This window comes from Cyprinodon tularosa, unplaced genomic scaffold (genome assembly GCF_016077235.1).
Source record: "Cyprinodon tularosa strain WSP-4 unplaced genomic scaffold, ASM1607723v1 ctg332, whole genome shotgun sequence".
In the NCBI taxonomy this organism is placed as follows: Eukaryota; Metazoa; Chordata; class Actinopteri; order Cyprinodontiformes; family Cyprinodontidae; genus Cyprinodon; species Cyprinodon tularosa.
The window spans coordinates 1,364,037-1,389,956 of NW_024039044.1; the positions used below are offsets into that span (position 1 = coordinate 1,364,037).

The window sequence follows — 25,920 nt, forward strand, 5'->3', positions numbered from 1 at the left end:
GCAGTAAAAAAAATACCTCCCATTATCTCTGAGTCTGAGGTGAAGTGCTTATGAGACAGATATGGGACTAAACAAAGTCCCTTTGTCCATATCTCTCCTGGTGTCTCAGTCATTGTTCACCCTTTCATAATCGGTGACTTACAACGAAACATGACGCACTGTTAATGCATTAAGGCAGTGACTTAGCATAGATGCCCTGTTGTAAGGATGGACAAAGCATTTGCAGCCTTGACTCGCTCCGTCTTTTTTTTTTATTTGCACACAGAACTGTAAGTGCCTCATGCTGCAGACTGTTTATGTAGATACAGATGTACACATCCACGCACGCACGCACACCCACATACACACAGGCCTACAAAAACACAAGCAAACTGCATCCACAAACTGATTCATCCAAGCAGCTTGACCAACGGAGCTTATTGATCAACTCTCAAGTTCCAAAATATTTCTAATGGTAGTATTAATAATTACAAACTAATACCACTAATAATTATAATTCCAGCTGTTGGCTGGAGATGGGACACTCTGACCTGCTCTACAAAATCCTTTCACCGTCCACAGCAGCGGACGTTCTCTGGTAGTGGAGGTACAGGACCTCACCTTCACCAGAGGCAAATACAATGGTGATAATAATCTTTGAATATAAAAAAGAGAAAAAAAAATAACATAAGCCCCGCTGTTATTCTGTGTATGCAGCTTTTAAATTAAAGTTAATATACACAATCAAAGGCAGTATGCAAATATGATTGGCTTCCCTTCTCTGTATCCAAGGCAGCAGAGAGCTTTATCAGATTTTTTGCTTTCAGACTAGAGCATCATAGAAAATCTATTTCATGTGCAGAAATTTTTTTTTTTTCTTGTTTTTTTTTTTTTCTTGAAGAACAGATTATCTACAAAAACTAGCAAGCACTGTCCTTGTATTTCTTTTGAAGGGCTTGTGTTTTTAATGATTTTTTTCTTCTTTTGTCCTTTTTTTTCTGCTTTTATGAAGGTTTTTTTTCATGACGCTTTTTTTTTTTTTTTAAAGATTTTTGTAAATCCTGTGCAACGGTGCCCTCTGGTGCTTCACAAGTTGACATCGCGGACATCTGTCGGAGTGGAGGACTGATCCAGCTCGTCCAGGCCTTTCCCACTGGGACCTCTCTGAGTTTGCTGCTGCTGCTGCTGCTGCCGCCCTTCGCGGAGGCTACTCTCCAGAACGCGCTCGATCTGCTCCTGGCATTCCTTTAAAACGTCCTGCAATACACATTGAAACAGAACATAAGAATCAACTCAATAGAATTAAAGAAAAAACTTCTTCAGAAAAAAATTGTAAAATTCAATCAAACTCAGGAGCTATTTTACACCTGCAACACACACACATGATTCATATTTAGCTATCAATTTTCCTAAAATATAGTTTCAATTACTTTTATAAGCAGACATGTACAAAGCAACCTGAACCAAGAACCAAAACTACTGTCAGGATGGATGGATGTGAATGACATTCATTCAAACACATGATTGAGGGAAACTGTAATTTACCATGCATCTTTGCGCAAGGTAAATTAGATACTGTATGTGGTAGGTGAAAGCTGGAACTTGCTCTGCAAGATGACTATTCACAGAACCCCAAAGCAACTCCAGGCTACTGATCTTAAACGACCAGCCGCTTTTTAGCTGCTCCAGCTAATAGCAAAACAAGTGCTGACAAAGGCCAGACCTGTGCGTTACATCAGCCCACCAGGGTTGTCTACTGTGATCCATCCCCCACGGTTCTCATGAGCCTAAACACACACAGACACACTTAGACACACAAGCCCACACTTCAGCCCCCTCCATCCATCCACCTTGGTCATTCCCAAACAAAAGCAGCCTTGACAACAGCAGCTGAGAACACAGGTAGCGTTAGAGCTATGTTAATTACATCCACCTCCTGTGGGAAACACAAAAGTGGCGCTTTTTTAACGAGAGCCTGTCTATGTGCCTGTCTGCCTGCAGGGGATCCATCTGAGACCCGGCCTCCTCGGGTTTCACCATCAAAGGCCGCCGTGGCAATATGAGAATCCACCTGGGAGACGGGGCCCTCAGCAGCACTGAGGCCTCATGTCCTTATGCTGATTTTGGGTTAAGAGGGCACAGCGCTGTGCAGGGGGAGTGAGCCCTAAGCTAGGGGAGGCTGAATAGGTTTTCAATAAGTGTGTAAAGGAAAGGTCAGGAGAGTAGCAGTGATTGGCATTATTGAAGAGCTCCACCCTTTAGCAACAGTGCAAAGTGAAGTAATGTCCTGTGGGGTGTTTACATGGAGTAAACACTGCTCTCTGGTGGAGAAACACTAAACAACCTGATTGGCCGGCCTGTGCTCTCTATGCATGAACAGGCATGCATGAGCGCTCTCCTTAAAATGCCAGTCAGGGTCACGACTGGGAGAGATGGGTGAAAGCTCTTCATGAGCAGGGAAGCATTCTTCAGAAATTTACAGCTAATCTAAACCTGATGGGACACAGTTTGAGGCTGTTCTGCATCCTCTGGTTCTACCGGACCCTGATGAACTGGGAAGTCAACCCTCCCTCCTATCAGTTATGCTTGTGGGGACAAAAGGTTACAGCTTCAAAGGGCAGACGTCATCAAACCTTGAAGGGGCAAATGGAATTCAAAGAGAGATTTCAAATGAATGATTAGGCACTGCAAAGTAGGTGGTGCGGGATGGGGTTTATAATTTGAAACATCCTTTTATGTGATGATGTCACTGAATAAAACTTGATATTAGATCCATTTCAAACCACCGCTGTGTAGCTTGGTTAAGTTTTGGTCAGACAAATTTATCCCAACAGAAGGAGAGCATGGAGGAAACCCCCCCAAAAAAAAAACATTGGAAGACTAAATCTGTCGAGGATTTTCACTGCTAATAAGAGGAGTGCACTCTCAATCCTGTTCCAAAAATTCCCACAAACATGAGCCACATTGGTCATAAAATCAGAAATTTAAGAGCAGTGCAGAACATGCAAAGGAACTGCCTGTGTCTTACCACAGGAATGCATGCCTTCACTTCTTTAAAGCCATTCTCCCTCTGTATTTGCAGCTCTAAAAGCAGCATTTGGATCCCAAGCCAAGCCCCATGGTCTTCATTGGAGGACCTTTAATGATTTCACTGTGTAACTACTGGAAACATCAGCCCTATTTCAGGGGGAACCCAAGGTACCAAACAATGCATTGCCTGGAACCGGAAACAATGTGACCCACTCTTCCCTTGCAGTTAAAGCCTTGATGGGCCCCAGCTCAAACATACATCATTCTGCATCAATGTGCCATAATAACGAATCACAGCGAGCACATAATCCCTGGGCGGCTTTTGTGACACTGGCAGCAGGGGGAAGTCGTGCAGACAGACAAAACCAAAAGGAAGAAATGTGTGAAGCCGAGGAATGTGTTTTAACTGCTGCCTGCACCACAAAAGACAGTGTTAGGAACTCTGGTCAGACAGCTGAGACAAACAGCCAGAGGCAGACATAGAGCTCAAAGAGTCACAAAACAAGATATCCAAGGGGCGACACTGGGAAAGCAGAGACACCACATGACTGAGAGTTTCCACAAGTTCCATAAGAAAGTGTGACCTTTCCCTCTCTTTGGCCTGCATAGCAAACCATCAAAAGTAGCAAGGCCACAGGGATGATATTCCAAAATAATGCATGCCTGTTTCAGGCTCCAGAGTATTACTGGTAATGACAACCTCCCCAGGATGTAGGGAGAAAAAGGAAATGTGTTTCCAGTGTCTCAGCATGTGACCCTGAATGAAGAAAAGACATGAATGAGAGACTGAAAGAAAATGGGTGTCAAAACAATAAAAAAAAACTGGGAAGTGGTCTAAAACCTTTTCACTTCTCTAACCTTTACATCCGGTATGAATCAATCAGGAACAAACTGAAACTCCAGACTCCACTCTGCAAGCTCTCTCAGAGTAAACTCCAGAGAATATGCAAACGTAAATGTTCTCACTTCCCAAAGATTATAAAGCTTAAACCATTAATTTGTGAAGGCCTCAACATTGGGCCCAAACATTATAAGGCCCCAATGTTTTCAGGACCATGTCTTAGGCCCCAGTGTTGTTAAGACCCAGCTTTCTTAGGCCCCCAAGCGGCTTAGGTTCAAACATTGTTAGGACCCAACAATCTCAGGCACCAATGTTCTTTAGAACCATTGTTCTTACGCAAGGACGCTGTAATGCCCTTCCACACTCCTTTTGTCCTTTCGTGGTCTCCTTACTGCCTGAGGCCCAACCTTAACCCCAACTCCTTTCCTCAGCACCACCCTTAAACACCGGTGACAAAGCGAAGGTGTTGATTGTATTTTACACAAGCATGAAGCAGAATGGAACGTTTACATTTTCCTTTGCCCAACTGGACATGTAGTGCAGATGTAATGATGTACCCCCTCCCCCCAACCCCACTAGGACTGTGTATATGTTAGAAACAAGATGGATTCCTCTAGCGACCCTGGACCTTGACTTGGCCCTATCGTATTTCCACTGGAAAACCACAGCTTCTGGATACCAAAGATGCCAGGGAGGGTGGCATTGGCGGAGACACTTGTTGGCAGCAGCAGCTGCAAGAGTTGGCAAACTAGCCTTGCCTTAATATTTAGCCTGGCTGAGAGGCTGCCCTACAACTAAGACACCCAGCAAAGTACACATGATATAGGCTGCAGTTGGGCTGACCTCTGAGTCTTGGATCTACATATAAAGCTGAGCTTCTTTTCTTAAATAGAAACAATCGCTGTTGTATGAGTTAGAAAAACTACTATAAATGACTAATTATTGAGGATTTATACATTTAAAAAAAACTTAGGCTAAGTAAAGAAAGTAAAAGAGATTACATGTAAATCAACAGACATTTTTTTTTTGCCAGCTACTTATATACTCTGAAATAGAGAGATGCTCTCTGTTCTGCCGCCTGTGTTTACTGTGAGTCATAGCTTGTCTGAATCCAGAAATGTATGGAGTTGATCACAGATGCACCGCGACTTCATTCCCCTGCAACCTAAACACACTGAGGCCCTGTGCTGCCGAGGCCAGAAATTTGTTTTTTCTCCACTGCTATGTGAGACTTCACACAGCTCCAGCCGGAGAGAGACATGTTTTCCAGCCATGATGCATCATGATCCATTGGAAGAAACAATACAAAGCAGATTCTTGTACAGGACTCATGATGCACCCTCAGAGTCCTTTTCACGCTTTAACAGCTTGTTTCCTACCTCCTCTTCCTCGTGTTTCTTCTCTGTTTAGTATGCGATTACCATTCCCCACTGATGGTTTTGGTTGGTGTTGTGCCTCCTGACCTGATCCCTGCATGAACATTAACTGAAATTTTTGGCTTAAGTCTGCTGGTCCCAACCAAAAATCACCATCCTCCTGCCAAGCCGATGGCTTCAGAGCTGGAGCTGGTCCCTGTGGCTGCCTGCTGCTCCTGTATATTTTACATGGGTCAAATTCTGATGGCCAATTTCCCAGAAGAGACAAATAAAGAACTCCACTTATGATCTTCCAGCCTTTCACAGCTGTGTCCACCTATTCAGGCTAGGTGTTAGCTAAGCACTCAGCATGATTTCTGTGTGGATTTGGACTCAACTGAGCAGTTTCTGCAACATTCAGTCCAATAACAGGTTGGCCTGCCATCCTGTCAGTGACAGAGCACTATTTAAACCTGCTTTGATTAACAGCTGCACTAAAGGGACGAGGGGAAAAGATTAATACTGAGACAGTTCTGGTTTTACCTTGTTTGCTCCATGTTGTCTTTTTGTAACAATGAAGAAAAACTGTTAACCAAGAGGCTGAATGTCCAGATGTGAACAGTCCAGTTGAAATCAGATTAACAAACATTCAGTCTGGCTGAAAGGGATAAGCTAGCCTGGCAATAAAGCATTGAATAATAGTATTTCTAGCAGGGATGGTCAATCCAAAAGAAGAGAAAGTTCCAAGTCGCAGCAGCAGCTTACTGTAAAAGTTACCCCAGTACATCTAAATGATGTCTGAGATCTAAACTTGAACTAACTGCATCCAGATATTACTCAGAAAAAAAAACCCTTAAAATTCCCAAAGGTCAAGTTTGTTTTTGATGAACTCACTGAGATAAAGCTTGTCAAATTAAATCTGTACTAAGCGCTGCTCAAAACCAAAAGAGACCAGAACTGCATCCTATATGTAACAGAGAGAGCTGACGGGAAACTCACCACTTCTGTGTGGGTGATTTTGGCCAGCAGGTCTGTCAGGGCTGTCTCCCCACTGTGAGTGGTCAGCTGAATCCAGCTGCAGGCCACAGATCGCAGCCCCCACGCTTCCTGTGGCAATCATGGAGGGAGGGTACATGGCGAATCGGAAATCTGCAACAAAATTAGTTTGATTGGATTTCAGTTTGGAGAATGGGACAAAGAAACAGGAGGAAAGGACCCACAGTAGCATTGCATGAGTATATTTCATATATTGTTTCAAGGTTGCAACAATGACGAATACAACAGTAAAAACAAGGGCCAAAAAAACGCAGAGGGTCGACAAGGGTCGCATATTTGTGATGCCATGTTGAACCATCTCTAAATTATATTTTAAAAAATTGTTTCCTTCGGGATTTAATGACAGCTTATCTTTGAAACCACCGTTGGTTTGTAACCGATTAATATGCAATGTATATTTGTTTCTTTTTCAAAGCTGTACCCTGTTAACATAAACAACACAGATCTAGTGCATCCCACCATTAAGCAACATGATGTGGAAATTTAACAGTCAGCTAATAAATGCTCCGTCTAGTGCGTCTCTAATGACCAGGGCCTGGATAATGAGGGTTCACTTGTCTTGTAAAGGAGCTGAGAAGTAACCACCCTCACCCGCTCCCCAGTCCAGTCCCCCTTTTCCCCAGCCCGGCCCCTTTTCTTCCATCTCCTGAGTAAACCGTGTGCTCACTGAAAAAAGACCCATTGGGTTTGGAAAAGAAGGAATAAAGAGGCTCAGTGCTTTTGCCAACGCGCACTGCTGTAGGTCCTTTTTCCACGTGTGGTCACAGGCGTGCGTCTCAAAGACCAATAACCTTGTTAGCTCCCCTCACTGTCATTCATAATGCAAATGAGACAGCTTGTGAACGGGCCAGAAGCCCGAAAAGGCAAGAAACTGGCATACAGTGAGGGGCAAGGGGGGAGCGGGGGGAGACAGACAGAGAGACTTCTCCATTCTCTTCTTATGTCTTGCTCAACTTCTACCTTTCTTTATGGATAACACATGGCCTGCTAAGAAAGAGTCAGTGAATGGCACACATGGCCCGCTCTTTGCTGCGACACCAGGCAGCGGATTGCGTTGGCGGCCATCCTATCTGTTAGCATATTAATAGAGTGCTGGGCCTGTGAGAGGGAAGGCAGAAGAGTGTGACTCCATTGTCCAGAGTCATCACCTCATTTCACCCAATTGAGAGACACAGCATCCTTCCCCTATGCACCGATACCCGGAGTTCAGCGAGAAGCACCGGACAAAGACAGCGGCTGGCTATGGGGAGACAGAGGGAGGGAGGGCAACAATGAGGAGGGAGACGAAGACCAGCCGGATGGACAGTGTGGCGACAAGGCGAGGAAGAGAACAGGGAAAAGGTGAAGGGCAAAGGGACAGGCTAGGCGGGGTAGACATCTCTGCTGCACTCACCCCCCCCAGTCTGTGTCCAGACCTTTGTGAGGTTTTGGAAGAAGAAAAGAGTGGCCCTCTAGCGACCCTGCCCCCTCTCTCTGTTCCTGGGCCACCTATGGATGAGAGGAGTGGGCAGCGGGGGCCTGGAAGCAGCCTCCTCATTACCATATTGCCATATTCAGTTGCAAAGCAAACCGCGTGCGACGCCTCTCAAGGAGATTTTTCTTCCTTCACTTTTTTTAGATGAGGAATCAAAGAGGTCGGCCCTTTGATAGCTGCAAAGGCAGACCCCTCTCTGCCTTTTTAACATGCAGAGCCAGGCGCTTTCTCATCTTGTGGGCTCAGTGTTGACAAATAAATGAACTTATTATACAGCCTGTGTTAGCTGCCGGGTCTTTGCCAGGGGCCGATTTATTAAAGGACCCCTCCAGCCAAGACGACGTTGCACAAAGAGCCCCTAGCATTACATCATTGCCCTAAAAACAGCTTTCTACAGAGGGGTAAGAGTACAAAGGAATACATGGATTTACTGTAAGTCCGCAGAGAGGACAGACTGAAAGGCAAGGCGACAGACACCTGCAGACACATGCATGGAACAATGCCTGCAGTCTAACACACACACACAGACACACACAGAGCACAGATGTAGTTTTGTGTGTCACCGAATGGCAGGCAGTGGGCAACAAGCTGATTTTTCACACTCCAGACAAGACAGGTCTGTAGCAGAACAAGGACGAGCGCGTGCAGCCGACGCGGGCTGACACTCTGGCCTGGTGGCTCCTGCATGTGGGGGGAAGAATGGCTGTATTTTAGGAGGCCCTCATTGATATTCATGTCGAGGATAAACAGTGTAGGTAGCTGAGTGGGGACGCCTGCGATGGAAAGCTCCCTGTGAGCAGCGGCTGGCTGGCATGGCCAGAGCGCCTCTCACCCGCTTCAATGGTCTTTTCTCCTGCCTTTGCCCCCTCGCCTTCATTCCTCCATGTTCCTACCCCATGAAATTTCATCCCAAGCCCTTCAGTCACACAGCCCACTGCCCTACATGGAACCCTCCTTCTGGGTGTGCGCTTTAAAAATGTAAATTAAAGTCAGAAAGTTGAACAACAGCCAAGAGAAGACAAAAAAAAGAAAAAAACTAACTTGCTCCTCTTTATCATAGATGTAAATCAGGGTCTTGTTTTCTAGGTAACATGTACTGAACATGCTTCCTATAGAAGCAGCATGACGCATTGGCTAATCAAGGTTCATAACAAAGAGATTTTGGGGAACGGCGTGACATTTTGTTTTACCACTAACGCAACACAGGCTGGTAGCATCTATTGCCACAGATTGAATCACACAGACGCCATCAAACCTTAAAACTGGACTCCCAAGTAGAACATACTAGAAGATGACAGCTTGGTTCTAGGAACTCTCAGATTCTACTGCATGAGCAGCATGTAGAAACTCTGGAGAGAAAGAAGAACCTCTGAAGCATATGAGTCATTTAGACTCTGGACAGAAAACAGAATTCCTTCTTAATTGCAGCATCCTGAAAACAGCTGTCTTCATTTTTTCACCATCAGTCTCTGCTGCTTCTACCCTGCGTGCAGATCTGGACGTAGAACTCGCATTTCAATCTACATTGTTCAGTAAGTTTTAAATAAATCACACTCTAGTCCTAATCAATAAAGCCAGGGAAATATTAATTAACTTTAACTATTAACAGTCTAATTAGGAGATATGATTTTGAAAACTTTATAACAAACTACTTATACCTATAGTTAACTTCATTTGATTCAAGCGTCTCTTCTGATTAGATTTAATTTTAATATTTTAGTGACGCAGTCAGGATCCTGGGCTGTATCTGATGGAGAATCAGTTGTGGGAACTACTGATTAGGGTGATGGTGAGGAGTCCTTCCAACTAGAACTAGAAGCTCATCACCAATGATGAGGGGATGTAAAGAATCTGGACAGCTGTTAGGAGGCTTTGATTGATGTGATGTTAAATTTTATTATTTTATTTTTTTTAAAGAAGGGGTTTGATCTGTTTTGATATGCGTTTCTAAAATAAGATGTTAAAAATCCACATTAATAATTGTTCTAGATTTCATGTCCCTGTGTTATGAAGAAATCTGGGCTCAACTATCCATGTCACAAAAGCTGTGGGATTCCCACAGAGTTATTAGTCACTCTCAGGGAAAACAGAGGAGCACAAAGACTAAATCTCCACGTTAAAACAGGAAAAGCTAAATTTACAAGTCGAAATACTTGTGGCCAACATGAACTCGAACAAAACCGCAGAAATGTAAGAGAGGATAAATGGAAGATCTGTGACTCAGCTGGTGATAATATTTAGAGCGTGGTGCTGCTGATTATACCAGCAAGGCGGTGGCTGAGAGAACGCAGGATATGCTGCTGGATGAATCAACCTCCCCCCCCTGCACATGGCATCCGAGCCTGTGGAGAATGAGGAGCATGGGGATAATTTGTCGATGTTCTGACAAACCAAAACATGAATGGGCTTCTATGTAAACAAACGCTGCTGACCACATCTGAAATGAATCATCTGTCTTTTTAATGGTGAATGGAGCCTGCAGGGAGTTCCTCATGTAACGGCTATGTTCTGGATGGAACGGAGAACTTCTCTGGTGAAGAAAGACACTAATGTTTGGAGGGTACCATCAATCCTGGCAATTTTAGACAACGTAATAATAAAGGAGAGCTCTTTATCTTCAAGACCAGTAAACCCATAGTCCCAGTGGACAGAGCCATAAGATAACGGGTCTGCTGTGGTGCAAAGGGATGGAGATGTTTGCTCCGGATGGGTCCAAAGTAAATCACATGACAGCACCACTATTCTGGTCCAGGAGCCTCAGTTTCTTGTTCTAGCTGACAGCAGTACTGCCTCCTGTTCTTCTTTTGCTGTGCCGTTCTGCATCTGCATTTTTCTAGTTCTTTAATCTGTTGTATCCTTGTTATGATCTGGAACCAGTCGACCCATTCTCCTCTGACCTTAATAGGACATTTTCCTCCAATCAGCTGCTGCTCTCTGGATATTCTCTATTTTTCAGACCATTTTCTGTAAATATGAGAGATGGTTGGGGGTTTAAATAACTAGCTCATCAGCTCAGACTAGAGTCTGGTAGCAACAGCCAGACCATCTTTAATTCCGTCCGCAGTCGGATGGGTAATTTAAACATCGTCTTGAATCAATACATTTAACACACCCCAGACACCAATGCCAGAGAGAAGTAATTAACTACTCCTTCAGAGATAAAAGAAGAAATCCGTCTCTTCCTTCAGATCCCAGTTGTGTCTTTTAAGATTGCTGGACTTGTTTGTGGACAGCGCTAAGTTGGCTTGGCTCCAGAGTTTCCTTTTGATCAACTTCTATGACCGCTGCCACAAATCCATGCATACCATTACAGAGAGGGCTGCTGGATGCTGCCTTTCATGCAGCATAATCCCTGCCAATATGGAAAGAAGACGGAGCTCAATCAGCCCAGCAGACAGGTTGGGGTGCATCTGTCTGCCCCATGCACCCCATCCATTCTCCCACTTTAGCTCCATTGAAAGAATAGAAGAGGAAGCACTGAGTGGTTGGTGTCTGTGTGCAGGAATGGAGGTTCATAATCTCCCTTAATGAGCTTGTTTCTGAGCTATTATCCGGCGGCATGCCTGAGGGAAGAGCTGGTGTTTCCTATCAAGAGGCCCTGCAGTGTCGACCCTCACATGGCTCTGCATATGAAATGTGAGGGCCAAGCCCTTTGTCTCCTTTCTTCACGTCTCTAGCAGAGTCCATTTACATAGGCCTGAATGCTTACTGGTTACCAATGTTATTAATTAATACAGAACCAGCCTGCGCCACCTGACAGAATCCCACCGAGTGGCCCGAACGGAACTGTTTCATCAAAAGAGAGGAGCCATTAGGAAAGAGAGGCATTATTCTCTGCTCCTCCTGCTTGTTCCCTCAGAACAAAAAGCCAGGAGTTTTTCACTGCAGCAGCAGTGGATGGTACGTGCTTGAATGAGAAGGCACCAGGTGACCTGTTGTAACTGCTTTGCAACAGGTCCCCCCCCATGCATGATCTCCTCTTTCTGGTATGTCTTCACCTTCCTAACCCTAATCAGAGGATGTCTTCAGGTGCATTCTTACAAGATAAGCCTCGGATTTATGGCTGGGAATGTCGTGTAGAAACGGTTTGAATTCCCACAGATCTTCAAATGCACCAAACTGTAGAAGCACTCGTGTGCTCTTTTCCTCCATTTGCCTAGAGAAGAAGTGCTGAACCAGAGGGTCTCCACAGTGTCTCTCCTGGGTTCAGGAGGATCACAACCAAGCAGGCTCATAAAATATTTTCCAAAGCCTGATCAAAGCAATTAGGGACAAAGACGACGTTGTTCCTTGAAGCTTTCCAATGAAGAGCCGGATCTCAAAACTCATCATATATCTGCAGCCATTTCCACCGTAAACATCCTAACCTTCACACTGCTCTGCTAAACCTCAGAAGGTGAAGCCTGGAGATGATAAAAAATGTTAGCATGACAAGGCAGTGGTGTTTTCTGGCTCTACACGTGGATGACCATCACTCACTATATATATATATAACTATATCTGTTTTTGTAAATGTTTCTTTTGGTGTTTGATGCATGAGATGAAGAGATTGTCAGTCTTTGTTGTTAAAATTAGTGCCAAAGGCAAAACCCATTTGTTTTCTAACTTCTAAAGAGAAAGCACTTCACTTGGATTGGATCATTCCTAGAACAAAGATCCGACTTCCTAGACCAGTTGAAAGAGGGATAATGGTAGGATTTGCTAGAACTGGGCTCAAAAACAAAACTCCGTTTAGGGTCTTTGAACCAACTTTGGACCAACCGTGGAAAGTGGATGTGTCCTTCAACCACTATGAATAATTCTGGTTGAAGTTGGGATGTGCACATTAAAAAAGGAAAGAAAGAAAATTAAAAAACAATGACATTAAGTTGGAATGGATATGGTCACCTTTTGAAGCTCTCGCTCAGACAAACACCTGCTGCATATCTTCCTGTGTCTTACCTGTGGCACAAAGGGCGATGAAGGTCTGGACATGCTTTCGTATTAGTGCCAGCTTATCATCGGGGAGTGGCAGCCTCCTCACAATGTGCTCAATGAAGTCGTTTGGTGTTACGGCTGCCAAGTTCCACTTCAACTTCCCCAAAACAACCAGTTCCCATTCCTGTAGTGGGAGGGCAAAAACATCATAAACTATTTGCAGTGATTGAAAAAAAAAAGGTGACATAAAAATTGTTTTGGGTGTTTAGAAAGCTGCTGAAGATAAACATTTCTTCAGATTACTCTAAAATCTGCCCGGTGAAGTGGTAAACATGTAAAGGGTTAAATGCAGTTAGCTTTAGATCAGCTTCTGATTGGCTGGGGCTGGACAAGGGAGCCAAACCAGGTGACTGCACAGCACTGTCTGCATGTCGCCTGTCTGCTTGGCATCCTGGGACTTTCCTTTAGACTCATCAGAGGTTCCACTATGTGAGTGAGCAGTGGGACGGATGGGAACACTGCAGGATATTTGGTAACCAAAAGCTTTCTTTAATCTCTGAACAGAAAAAGTTTAAAAAGATGTTGCATAACTACCATCAGATTCTCTTCCTTTAAAAGAGATCTAGAAATCTCTGCTGCCTTATGATATCCAAAGTGTATGTGAGGTTCAGTCTTCTTCAAAAACATTGTTAATTTCACTTCCTGAAGGAGGAGGTGACTAATGTAATGGAGGATTGTGACTAATCTTAGGGACGGGGGGGGGGATCTTGGTTTTCTCTGCAGCACCGCAGCCATGTGACTTTAGATGTTTTTTAAACCACATGGACTTAGTCATGAGAGAATCAATATGGCTGAGGATGAACTTTAAGTGGGCCTTCATTCCTCTCGTTTGGGTCACCGTCTTTAGACTTTCCTTCTGGGATTTTTAAACTGATGAAATAAGTTTGTTTTCACCTTCAACAATGCACACACAAAATAAAATCTTTCTAACGTCAAAGTTAGCACATTCATAAATCAGGATTATTGCACCTCTGCTGCCTCCTGATCACAAACATCCATCCATATCTAAATCTGCATTAAACAGGGAAAGCCTCAAAGAACACTTGCAACAGATAGTCTATGCAAGCAGGCACCCACTTCCTTCTGCTTCTGCCTTCCTCTGGTCACACCTTCTTTGCAAGATTCTGGTTCATTTACAAGAAATAGTTACTAAAGATGAGCACCAAAATGATCACATGCCCCGAGCAGCTGATCTCTTGCTTCCTGTACGTGCATGTGAGCCAAACTGCTGCCTTATACAGAAACAGAGAGTGGAGGCCCCGGCAAACCAGTTCAAGGACTGAGGGCTGCCTCCAGTTTAAACATAAAACATGGGCAGATTTCTGTGCTGCTTTGGAGAAGAATAAATCTAAATTTTAATACACATTTGAATGCTCCCAAAGGAAAATATGAAACCAAGACACAAAAAAGGATTAAATGCGACACTATAAACCATTTTAGAATATTATTAGAAACTAAAGAGACTACAGTGATCGACTCAGAGAGCAGGCAGCGCAGCAGGCCCCCACAAGTCTCCTCTTTCACAACATGGGTGGGATTGGCTGGTCTACCCAAGAATGTTTATGTGGCACCACAGAGCAAAGGAATCATGAGGAAACACTTGTCATTTATGAAAATGAGCTAATTAATTAGTTTGTCTCTACAGGCAGATATTTAAGCTAATGTCTCTCCTCCAACAAGCTGGAACCATAAACTTTAAATCCATCTTCTTGCCTGCATCCCAAACCTTGCTTTAAACATATCTATAAAACAGGACATAAAATGATGCATCTATGGTTGTTCTGGGAGGAGAGTTAAACTGCAAAAGGCATTTCATTTTGTGTGTGAGTGTGTCCCTCTGGCTGTCAGGAGCACAGTCACAACTTAAAAGTGCAGTTCAGGCGACCTCATTGATCTGTGTGAATATCTGCCACCAGATGGCGATAGAGACCGTCTTACAGACTGTCCTGGTGCGTACAGTAGACAGCCTGTAGGGTCTTTTTACAGTAGAAGTTACCCTTGTGGAACAATTCTCTGTGGCACATTGGTCTTTGATGCGCCTCAGTTGAAGAAGCAGAGGAGCTTCAGCAGAGAGGAGTGCAAACTGGGTGAAACCAGGATGCTGCTGATACTTTATCAAACTACATTTTAATTCAATAAAATGAATAAAATGAAGGCCAACTCTAGAAGAAATTATACAATTTAAAAACCTTTTTTAAATGTTTTGTGTGTGTGTGTTAGGGCAGTTGATTGTCATGTGAACAAAGTGAAATTAGTTGAACCAACTGGTGCTTACCAGCAGCTCTTGTGGTCTAATGGAGTTATCTGTGTAGATGCAAAGCTTCTCTGCAGTTAATGGACGAGTCTCTTTCAGTTTGGAAGCAAGAAACATGCAAACTGCCCCCAGCAGCTGCAGGTTGCACTTTTTGATTGGTACCATTGCTAAAAATCGGTCCAAGTAGTTCATGGCCAAAGGAAAAACTTCTTCCTCGCACTTCTGCTCTTCGCAGACCTGAATAAAGAGACAGCAGAACATGCAGCATTTTTCAGTCACATCACTTCTTTTCAAATGTAATCCTGCTGCATAGAAAACCTTTATGTTGAATCGAAATAAAAAATATTAATTACATAAAGAGTGATTTTAGTGACACACATAGTTGGGGTCCGGCCAAGAATTTGGCCCAACCCAAACCAGTTGCGACACCATGCATTAATTCCGAATCAATTTCTTTACAAAGAACCAAAATAAGTGTCGGATCCATATTGTCAACAGAACCACATTCCTGCAATTCATTCACCAAGAAATGAATTCAAGTCGCAATGAGCCAAGCCAAGCTTAAAAAAAAAAAAAAAAAAAAAAAAAAAAAAAAAAAAAACTCCGACAGCAGCACACGGAAACTGCCTTTTTCCTCCGTCGTCATATTTTCATAAAATATTTAAAAATATAAATAAATTATCTACACTCTTTTTCTTAACGTGATAATCTTCTCTGAGGACTTCCACATCATATCCGACCGTTCTCATCCGGATCCATCCACGATAAATAGGATAAAAATGTCAAAATAAGAAGCGAGTTGCGACTGGTCGCTCCGAAGTGCGTCACCTATCAGCCGATAAAATTATTTCAAAAATTAATAAAAAATCTCCAGTAAGTCGCACCCTAACAAATTTGACATGAAAATAAAGCTTAAAGTGTCCCCTTTGTTTCCATGTAAACATTAATCAAATAAATTGAGCCATTTTCTAAAAATCGAACCTAATTCCAGAGAAAGCGCCAGAGAGCAGCTAAGGCCCTCGCCCCTTCCGACATTTTAAACAGATACCATTAATATTTGCATCGTTTCATAGGCTATTTTTTGTGTTAAGCGGACACCTGAGCTTCTTTTCTAACATAACCTAACCTTCCCGGGTGCTGTTATTGCGTGCATGATTTTGTAAACCATCTTAAAAAGCAACAAGTGCTTCTGTGAAAAGCAATATGGCGATAACAGCGCAAGGCAGCGTTGCATGGAGGAGTGCATACGTGTGCATGGAAACATTCATGTCAGCTAAAATAACACAAATATCAAAGGAATCATCCAGATCCCCATGCAAACAGCCACAGAAAGAAAATCTGGGCTCCCCTCCGGTACCAGAACCCAGTTTCAAACAAGGGAGTCCGGATGATCGGACTTTAAAAAGAAAAGCGTGCAGGGATCGACATATTAGGTCAATATCAGGCACCGACTGTCTGAAAAAAACAAAAACGATCAATGTGTCAAAGCGGCAGCTCAGAAATGACAAACATTAGATTTGAAGCAACATCAACGAGAGGTTTTAGAGTCGAGCACGGAAATAAGAGTTGTGAGCACAGAGCTGCGTCCGTACCTCCAACATCCAAGTAGCGACCATCCTCCTCATAAAGGGCTGAATGTCTTTCTGGACGCATTTAAAATAAGAATACTGGGGCAAAAATCTCTCCTCGATAGTCAACAATCTCTGCAGAACTCTGTCATCGCGCAGGAGGTTCGGATCGGGACGAGCTCTTATGTTGGTGTCCATTTCGAGGCAGAGCAGCTCCATGGTGTTGGGGGCGGAAGGGGGAACTTTCAACTTAAGTTATTAAAATAAAAAGCAGAATCTGTCCTCCGGACGCGTAAAAAAGCTGATTTCAAGCGCAGGGACGCTTAACAAGTAGCAGAGAAAGTCTTTTAGAGGCATAAAATGAGAGACTACAGGGGCTCCGTGAGTCGTCCTGCCTCTCCTTGCTACGAACTTTTTCCTCTCTCTCCACAGTGCGCCTCTATCTAATCCAGTGAGCGCATTTGAAGCCTGCCCTGCGTGCGCCACTGACGCAATTCGCTTCATTAGGTCTGCATAAACCAGATGCACGGCTGTTCTGCTGTCCCCTTTTCTTTCTGTCCTGCATGCTGAGGCGAATCTGCACAACTTGGAGGATTTTACTTAAATGCACAGAACTTAATCCTCATTTCCAGATTGCATTTGTTCTTAATTAAATTGATATATTTTTGTTATTTAAGATATAAAAATAACTTAAACATAAGAAACACAGAGATTAGATGTCTGCACCAGGTTCAGACAATTTATTATACACAAAGGCTCACACATTTTTTCTTTTATCTCCAATTCATCTTTGTTACAGTATTATAACTGAGCTTTAGTTTGCATGTGAACAAGAAGTGAGTATTTGATTTGTAATTTTAACTGCGTGTTGCATGGATGTTCTCAGGGAACTTGATGCATTCAGCACCTTTCTGCATGCAGAAGTAGCTCAATGCGTGTAAACATATTAAGATGCATGCAACAGCGCGCGGAGAGGACACAACCACCCATCCACCCACAGTGACATACACACACATACATGGACACATGGTCTTACGTGTTACTTTTTTTATAGAAGCCACGAAACAACTTGTGGTTTATGAGATAGCTTTCTAGGAAATTTAAGCGTTGAAGTTTTTCTTTCTTTTTTCTGCATTATCTCCTGCAGATAACAGCAATATATCACTCGTTTGCTTTGCCTCAATTAAAAACCAGTCCTTGCTCTAAATCATACTATTATTCAGGAGATTGGGTGTTATTTGCATTGAGAACAAGCTGGTGGAAACCAGGCAAAGGGCAAACAATTAAAAAAAAGAAGAAAAAAAAATGCAGGAATGATTTAGCAGCACGCACAATCAGAAAGGGAATCTGCATGTGTAAATATGTTAATCCCCGTCCCATTCTTAGTCGACTTCAAAGAGAGAGTCTTGAATGAAACAAGACATCAGCGCATGAGGGGAAGACAGAGGGCTGTTAAGTCCTCGGAGCTTTGGAGCTGTTAATTTCCATCCCAAACTTGGTGCTTATATGGGGATGCATATGAGAAAAGTGGGGGAAATGTCTCTTTAAAGTTTTTTCTTCCCAGTCTAAGTTTTTTTTTTCTTCCTCCCAGCTCTATTTGCATAGCCAATAGCTCTACAGCTCTTAGACGACGCTGTGCGATTGTTACTGGGCAGACTTCTCCTTTTCCTCCCTCTCTTTCCTCCCTCTCTCCGTCCTGGTCATTAGTCAATCATGCCCCCAAGCCCACCTGACCCCCGCCTCTCTGACTGAACTGATTGGCTTAATGAAGGAGGGGACTTTTGGACTAGCAGTCGGGACTTCAAACATGGAACCAAATCTTTCACGTCCAGTTATTATAAAACCATGACTTATAAAGGAGCAAAGAGTTTACATTTAGATTTGCGACTTTACTTTTTGACTAATCAGACTATATTTCTCTTTACAACAAAACTTTCCAGGATCAGAAAACACAGTTCGAAATGTATTTCAACAGTAGTTTTTTTAAGGAGAAAAAAAAAAAGCGGTGAAATTACATTTTTATTGCAGAAGCAGATCAGACGCGTTTTAAACAATCTGCGCTCCCCACCTCTCCAAGATGCGCAATTACGCACCCTTAATGCGCACCTCCAGCTTTCCCTACCAGGAAAAGTTGTTTGTAGTTTGCTAACAATGAATAAATAAACATGAAACCTAAAAATCAACCATTAACCATAAATTTTTTTTTCATTTAACAGAGGAGAAAAACACTTAATAAAAATAACAAAAACAAAAGACACATCTGTAGAAAAATAAACCAATAATATTCTACATCCACAAACAGAAAAAATAAATAAATTTTAATTAGACAAACACGACTCAATAGCCCAAATTAAGCATCAATAAGCTTCATATCACCGCATCCAAGCCTGGCTTCATGCTTTTTATCTGGCAGTCAGAACAGAAGCAAATGCGCGTTCATGTGCCCGGAAGTCTTCAATGATCACATCCGAATAAAAATCGGAACACATGCCTTTTAGAAACCAGACCGAGTCAAGTAATTACTCAGCCCCTGATAGACTGGGACAGAACCGATCAGCAGAAACAAAGTTTGAAAGTTTGGCTGAAAGCTGGAGGTTCTGCTGCAAGACACATCTTCTGGTCTGAATCACAACTTTAGATATAAAACAGAAAAAAACACGAATCATTTATACATCATTAGTAATACTTTTACTATAAGTTTGATCAATATAATAAGTTTATATTGATCAAACCGGATACATCTATTTTTTAAAGATTTTTAAAAAATAAATAATTGAGTGAAAAGCAGTTAAATCCTCTCTGCATTGGTGGATGTTTCAGGGTTTGATCTAAAAAAAAGAGATTTTAAGACGGGTCTAAGAAACAGGAACATCTGGTCACTTTTTTTTTTATTTTTACTAGTGACTCATCAGCATGCGTCCCGCACCTTTCACGGTTTAAATCAGCAGCTCAGCAGCCAATCAGCAGGCGGCTCATGCGTAAGACCCGTCTTACCGACACCAAGAGGGGGACCAGAAACGCGTCGGAGGGGAATTTGGCGCAGCAAGAGCTGAGAAATGTCAGCAGCTCATGTGTTACAGGTTCTGGATATAAAAGCCACCGAGAGACGAATTTAAAAGCCCCGTTTTTTTTTAAAGAGTCATACTGTTAAGTCATTTTTCCTTACATTTATTTATTATTCAAAACAAATTGAAACACATTTTTCTAAAATCTTGATATTTACAAATAGCTTCAATTTATGCAATTTAATACAATTATTGCTCAAAGCAGATTGTAGAAACCCAGACAGAAATTAATAACGAATTTATAAAAAAAAAAAAAAAAAAAAAAAAAAAAATAGAATAAAAAATCTTATGTGTATTTGGAAAAAAAAACTACTAATGAGGAAGAAGAGGAGAACGTTTACATTTAAAACAACTTGTCTGGTTTTTCTTTAGAAACTAGGAAAATATAAATTGTTCTGAAAGAGCCTAAAAAATCTGGATGAGCTTGTTTTAGAAGGTAAAATCTTGTGAGAATCCTTCCTAAAGACAACAATCCTGCATCAAGAAGCAGCAGAGGAAACATTTCATTTCAGCCCCCCTCCCTCCAACAAAAATCTTAAAAGCAAATAAATAATCTGATCATTTTCTTCTTTATTCTATGCTTCTTATTATAAAATTAAAGAGATAAATCACAGAAATCAAATTAAAATAATTTATAAGAATAATATTAATAGGAATAATTTTTATTTACCTATTGATAGAGTTCAATTTTCTATAAGCATTAATTTCATATCTTTGATTTGAAGGTTTACATTATTACATTTTTTGCCAGAACTATTTTGTATAATTATTTGTGATAAACCAGGTAATAGTAGGCTAAAATGCCTTATTAACATTAGATTAAAATGTATTAAAATAACAACGTCAAATAATCCAACACATTTTTCTATAATAATAATTTTTTTTTTTAGATAAACCAATTTAAAAGTTGTGTTTCAGTTGCATACTGTTAACATGCTTAATTAATTAACCAATACAAACAAGTAACAGAAGTAAAAAACCTTTGCAAATTTTTAATTTGTAAGAATAAAAGATGATATTTGTGTTTAAAACATGGCTTTTATTTATAGAAATTCTTTAAAAACCTTAGACGTTCTTGTTGTACTAAACAACATCGAGAAAATGTTTATCAGAATAATCCAACTTTAATAGAGATGAGCCGGCTGTTAGCTATCCACTGGTTTCTCTATGTCGCAACTAAAAGGAGAAATTATGCAAAAATAATTAAAGGAAGAAAACTCACTGTTTGAAATGAAATTATACAAACAATTTAAATTAAGGAAGAACTTTAGAAAAAAACGTTCAAATCAATGTTTTTTGTTAGATTCTCACAAAAACAATATTAATTCACCATTTGGAACCATTTGTTTATAATGTCCACATTTCCTCATTTTCGCTGTTTTTCTCTGTGGTTGAATAGCTGCAGATGTGTGTGTCTCTCTGTGTGTGAGTGTCAAACAAAAATAATGCACAGAAAAGTTACTCATCCATGATCAGAAAACACCAGCCTTCATGCAAAGTTTTACTGGAAAATCTTTGTCCAGGTGGGCAGTGTTGTGCCATCACAAACAGGAGCCAGGAGATGGTAAAATGAAAACAATTTCTGATTCTGAAAAAGCCAACAAATACATTTGTGTGTAGATATACAAGCAGAAAGACCACTTCAGTTCCCAGGAAGTTCAACGTTTCCATCCGACCCATACAGTCTGAAGTGGAGAACGGCTCCGCCCCCTACTGAAAAACATCACTCAGGATTTTTCTCTTCTTCCTTTCACCTCATACATTCATTCAGTCTGACGCTGCTTGGTTCAAACATCTCCAACAAGGCTGCTGTCTCCATCATCCACCTGCAGGAATCTCATGAAATTCTCCTCCAATTTTGACCCAAGTTCCAACCGTGCATCTTTGGCAACGACTGCTTTCCTCCATTTACTCAATCAGAAATTCTTAATGCAAACATCTCCTCCCTTCTTGATTCCTTTATGTCATTGGCTGAAAGACGGATGGCAAGGTGTTGAAAAGACCCAGAGCAAAGACATCTAGGGAGACAACCTTGACTTGGATGAGATTCAGTTCCTCCTCACTAGCTGCTCAAAGTTCTCTGGAGACACTAAATGTCTATGCAGAAATGTATTTGGGAGGATCCATTCTAGATGTCTGCATCTCCTTCAGCTTCTTCTTAATGGAACAGAGAAAACATCCTTTAGCTGTCCATCATCAGCATCCATTGAACAAATGACTTAATGGGTTTTGTACATAAGCAAAGTGATAGTATCAATCTGCTGGCCTTTAAATATGAAAACAGAATATTTGATCAGAGAGCCTCTGTTTATCCGATTTCAGACATTTAAAAGTTCAAAGGGGCTTTAATGATGGAGCCTGGAAGCTGGATTCCTGTGAAACCTGGTGCTGATCATCTGAATCACATTCTGTTGCCATGCTGCAGGTCCAATTAAAAACGGGGAGATCATTTCTGATGGTTTTTGGCTTTTTTGTTTTTCACCCAGCAATCTTTTACCCTGGAATAAAAATAAAGTAAGGAAGAGTAAAAGGCTAATTTGTAATTAAAAGCTGTTTGGTTCCACATCTCAGGCGATCACTGAAGTCAGTAACTGCATGTTGAGATTTTCCTTCACTGAGTGAGGGTTTTGTAAAATGCATCAGTGGAACAATGAGGTCTGCAAGCTTTAGCCAAGCCTTCGGTTAACTTGAGACACAAAACGTCTGGTATTCATTTACCTTTCTTCCACCCCTCCACCCTGTTCTCCATCCCTGCTTCCATGCCTCCCCTCTTTCACATGCTTGACCCTGTCCTTTGAACTCCACCAACACTCATTCATATGTTCATCAAATCAGAGTCCAAATGAGCTAGAAAGGAGGGTCTGCAGCCGCAGCTGCTATATAATGTCAACATTTCCTTGATCCAACAGGACAAACTGATGCTTCCTTCTTTTCATCCGCTTAACAGCAAGAATGAAGGCAGCTTTCCTCCGACTGCTACTGGCTCTCCCCCAGCAGCTTCTCCACAATTTTCCCATGTTCATATCAACAGCCCTGGACTTTGCCACTCATTCAACAGCTGCTTAGTGATATGGCATCACTGTTGCAGCCGACTGACCCCCCCCATTCTTTTGCCGTGCTCTTCAAGAACAAAGACACTGTTAATCCCACTCAGACCTTGACACATACAGAATGCAAGGACTTTCTGCAGGGAAAAAAAAAAGTTCAAAAATTGTGTCTGTTGGTGCGTTGGGAGGATCAACATCCTGAGGACTTCCACCTGGGATCACAACAAGTTCAGACTAAAACATGTGGAGCCTGAGGTCAGAGAGATCCTGAAGCTTATCAACAAAGCTCGATGGCATTTGAGAAATGATCACACTTCACTGAAAAAGTGCACCAAGCAACAGAGACACATTTCGGCTTCATGCCCAGCACCTTCTTTTCTTTTAACAATTTTATTCGATGGCGATACCACCACAGCTGGGTAACAAAGGATGGATTACAGTAGACAGTTTCACAAAAATGTAGCAGCAGTGGAGAATAAAAATGCAAATTCTGTTTCAGGTAAATTTGTGTAAATGCAATCACAGAAGGCAAATGAAACAGGCTGATCAGCTGACATCACTGTGGTGGATAAGCCACTTTTACAGAGTGCATGCAGATTTTTATCACCATGCATCTGAGTTGCAAGCAGTTCAGAGTTTAGAGTATTAAAGATAGAAGCAGCTCCAGCAAGGAAGGAACAAAATCCAAATTCCCTTTAGGTACTCATCGTCACAAACGATTTCTATTCAAGTCTTGCTTTTAGTAAATATCTGCTACTTCCACAATGCAACAAATTCTGCTTGAATACCTTAGAATCCAAGTAAAGCAAAGCAAGCTCCTCTTCCTTCACCCTTAGTGAGGTCAGCAACAGAAATAGCTGATGATAAGCTACATTTACTCATTTACAGTTATTCAAGTACCTTTATAAAAGCAATTTTACCGCAACAATCTTTATGTTTGCTTGATTAATATCTCTATAAAATATCGCCACTCTTAATTGAGTAAGATGTTGTTAGCTCCATTCATCGTGAATAACTTCACTGAAAAATGAACAAGCTTGTTTTTCTTTTATCAAGTGCTCCAGACAAAAGATACACAGTTGAAATTTTTGTCAAAATTTGTTTTTTTTTGTACAGAAGGAACCTGAATCTTCCATGATATTTGGAGGTCAAGGTATAAACAGTAAGAAGTAAATCTTGTCTCTGGAGGTATACTCGTTTCATAAGTTTTTATGATGCAATAAAAATTGGATTTGGATAAGTGTTTTTTTTTTCTTCCTGCAGTTGTATTTTGTTTTCATTATTTCGTTATTGTATTTAAAAACACCAACATTTGTCTGTCTGTATTACATAATTTTGAATATATATTGTTAAAATGAATTACTCAGCATTTAAGTAGCTTTTTTTCCCAAATAGTATTTTACTCTTTCTTGAGTAATTACCTGGATGCTACTATTCACCGTTAGTTGAGAAAAAATATGATTAACTAGTCCAACTCTACCAACAGAACAATTTTGGGGACTGTACGCACTTCTAACATGGGTAGGAAAGGAACTAAGCCTTTTTGGTCGTCAGTATGCAATGGAAAGGGCTAAGGGTAAGGCTCGTCATACAGGGACTACAGCCTTCCGAAAAAGAACTACAAATAATACTTGTTATACAAATGTAGCTAACAACTGAAGCTCTCCATCTTAAAACCCAAAATATAAGAAAGTGAGGACATTTTTATGTGTCACATAGAATACAGGTGAAGAAATAGAGGCCGTTTCTCAATTCACAACAACGCGAGTACAGAGTCATGTCCTCGCCAAGTAATGATGGTGTCAAGTAACGAAGTACAAATACTTTGTTACACTTTTAAGTATCTATACTTTACTCCATTACTTATTTTTCTTCCTACTTCTGACTTCTACTCATTGCATTTTCACAGAAGTATCTGTAGTTTCTATTCCTTACATTTTTAAAACAAATGTTAGTCATTACTCTTGGCTTCGGGTTAATTTTTATAAATATTTATTTCATGTCATGTGTGCCGTCTAATGCAGTTCATAGTTTTCCACATCTAGTGAAAACTAGTGTAACTGGATGAATCATATAACGCACACACGCATTGGTCAGCTATTCGTCACATTTCTGCAGACGCCAAAGGAAATCATCAGAAGCAAGCAGGTGTTCTTCAAACTGCAAACGTGAATTGTCTATGCCATGCTACAATGTTGGATTCAGAAAAAGATGTTGAAATGTCTGAAAGGTCGGACACAGGCGAGAGCTTATCGGGAGATGGAGACCAACAAGACCTCCCATAGTCAAAAAAATGAGTTTTCAATTCATATAGTCGCACCTGGATGTTTTTTTTAAAGGTTACTTTATACTTTTATACTTTAAGTAGTTTTTGAAGCACATACTTTTTCACTTTTATTTAAATAAAGAGGTCAAGTTGATACTTTAATTTTAACAGAGTGTTCTTAAACTACAGTATCTATACTTCTACTTAAGTACTACTACTAAAGTAGTTCACACATGGCTATGCTTAGAGAGGGCTGCTGCAGACAGACTAACGTTAGCCCTGCTGCGGTTAGACTTAAAGATCCACTGGTTGCCGCGGTCCTCTCAACATCAGAACTTTTTTTTAAGGTACGCACTAAATCAGTAAATGGGCCATATATTGACACATATAAGTATAATGTTTTCCCCTCAAACTATCTTAACATGTACTTTTAAAGAACAAGGGCAACAGAAAAGAGATATTTTAACTTAATACTCTGAGCTCTGTTAGTGCTCCACCGAAAGCTGCTGCTGCCGAAGTGCATTCTGGGACAGCTGTCAATCTCGAGAACGGACAAGTCTGCTCTGATGCACACTCGGTAAAGAGGGAGGGGCGAGAACAACATGCAGGGACTTTGTCCGTTCTCAGTCTTGTGTTCTTATGAATTGGAACAGTACTAGGGTTGAGGTGGATGATGTATCACAAGCACATGAGCACATGTGAACGCACAAGTACTCATAGTGTTTTTATTTCCCTGAGGTGGGCTGTGTGTATACATCCTGTTATGCAAAGGATTGTGGGACTCTGTACGGCTCCTAAGCGCTAGATAGAAATGTTGGAGGGCCCTATACTACATAAACTATTGGTATAGAACACCCTCTTTCCTCTTCCTACCTGTTGTACCAGTCAATATAATTGACTGGTCCACCAGAAGGATGATGGAGAGGCTGTATTTTATGTAAATAGGACTAAATAAAAGGAATTTGCTGCCTTACAGATGTCCTCTTTTTTGTTGCAACACATCATCAA

The 25,920-nt window shown here is 41.4% G+C and overlaps 1 protein-coding gene across 1 annotated transcript; it reads right to left on the bottom strand.

The window, feature by feature from the left end:
- Positions 1-991: 991 nt before the first annotated feature.
- On the bottom strand, positions 992-17,002 carry ccnd2a (cyclin D2, a). Its single transcript, XM_038293977.1, is given in 6 exon segments — positions 992-1,236; positions 6,205-6,246; positions 6,248-6,354; positions 12,677-12,836; positions 14,988-15,203; positions 16,559-17,002. Coding segments are annotated over 6 exon segments (891 nt in total). The 5' UTR covers positions 16,754-17,002; the 3' UTR covers positions 992-1,065.
- Positions 17,003-25,920: the final 8,918 nt, after the last annotated feature.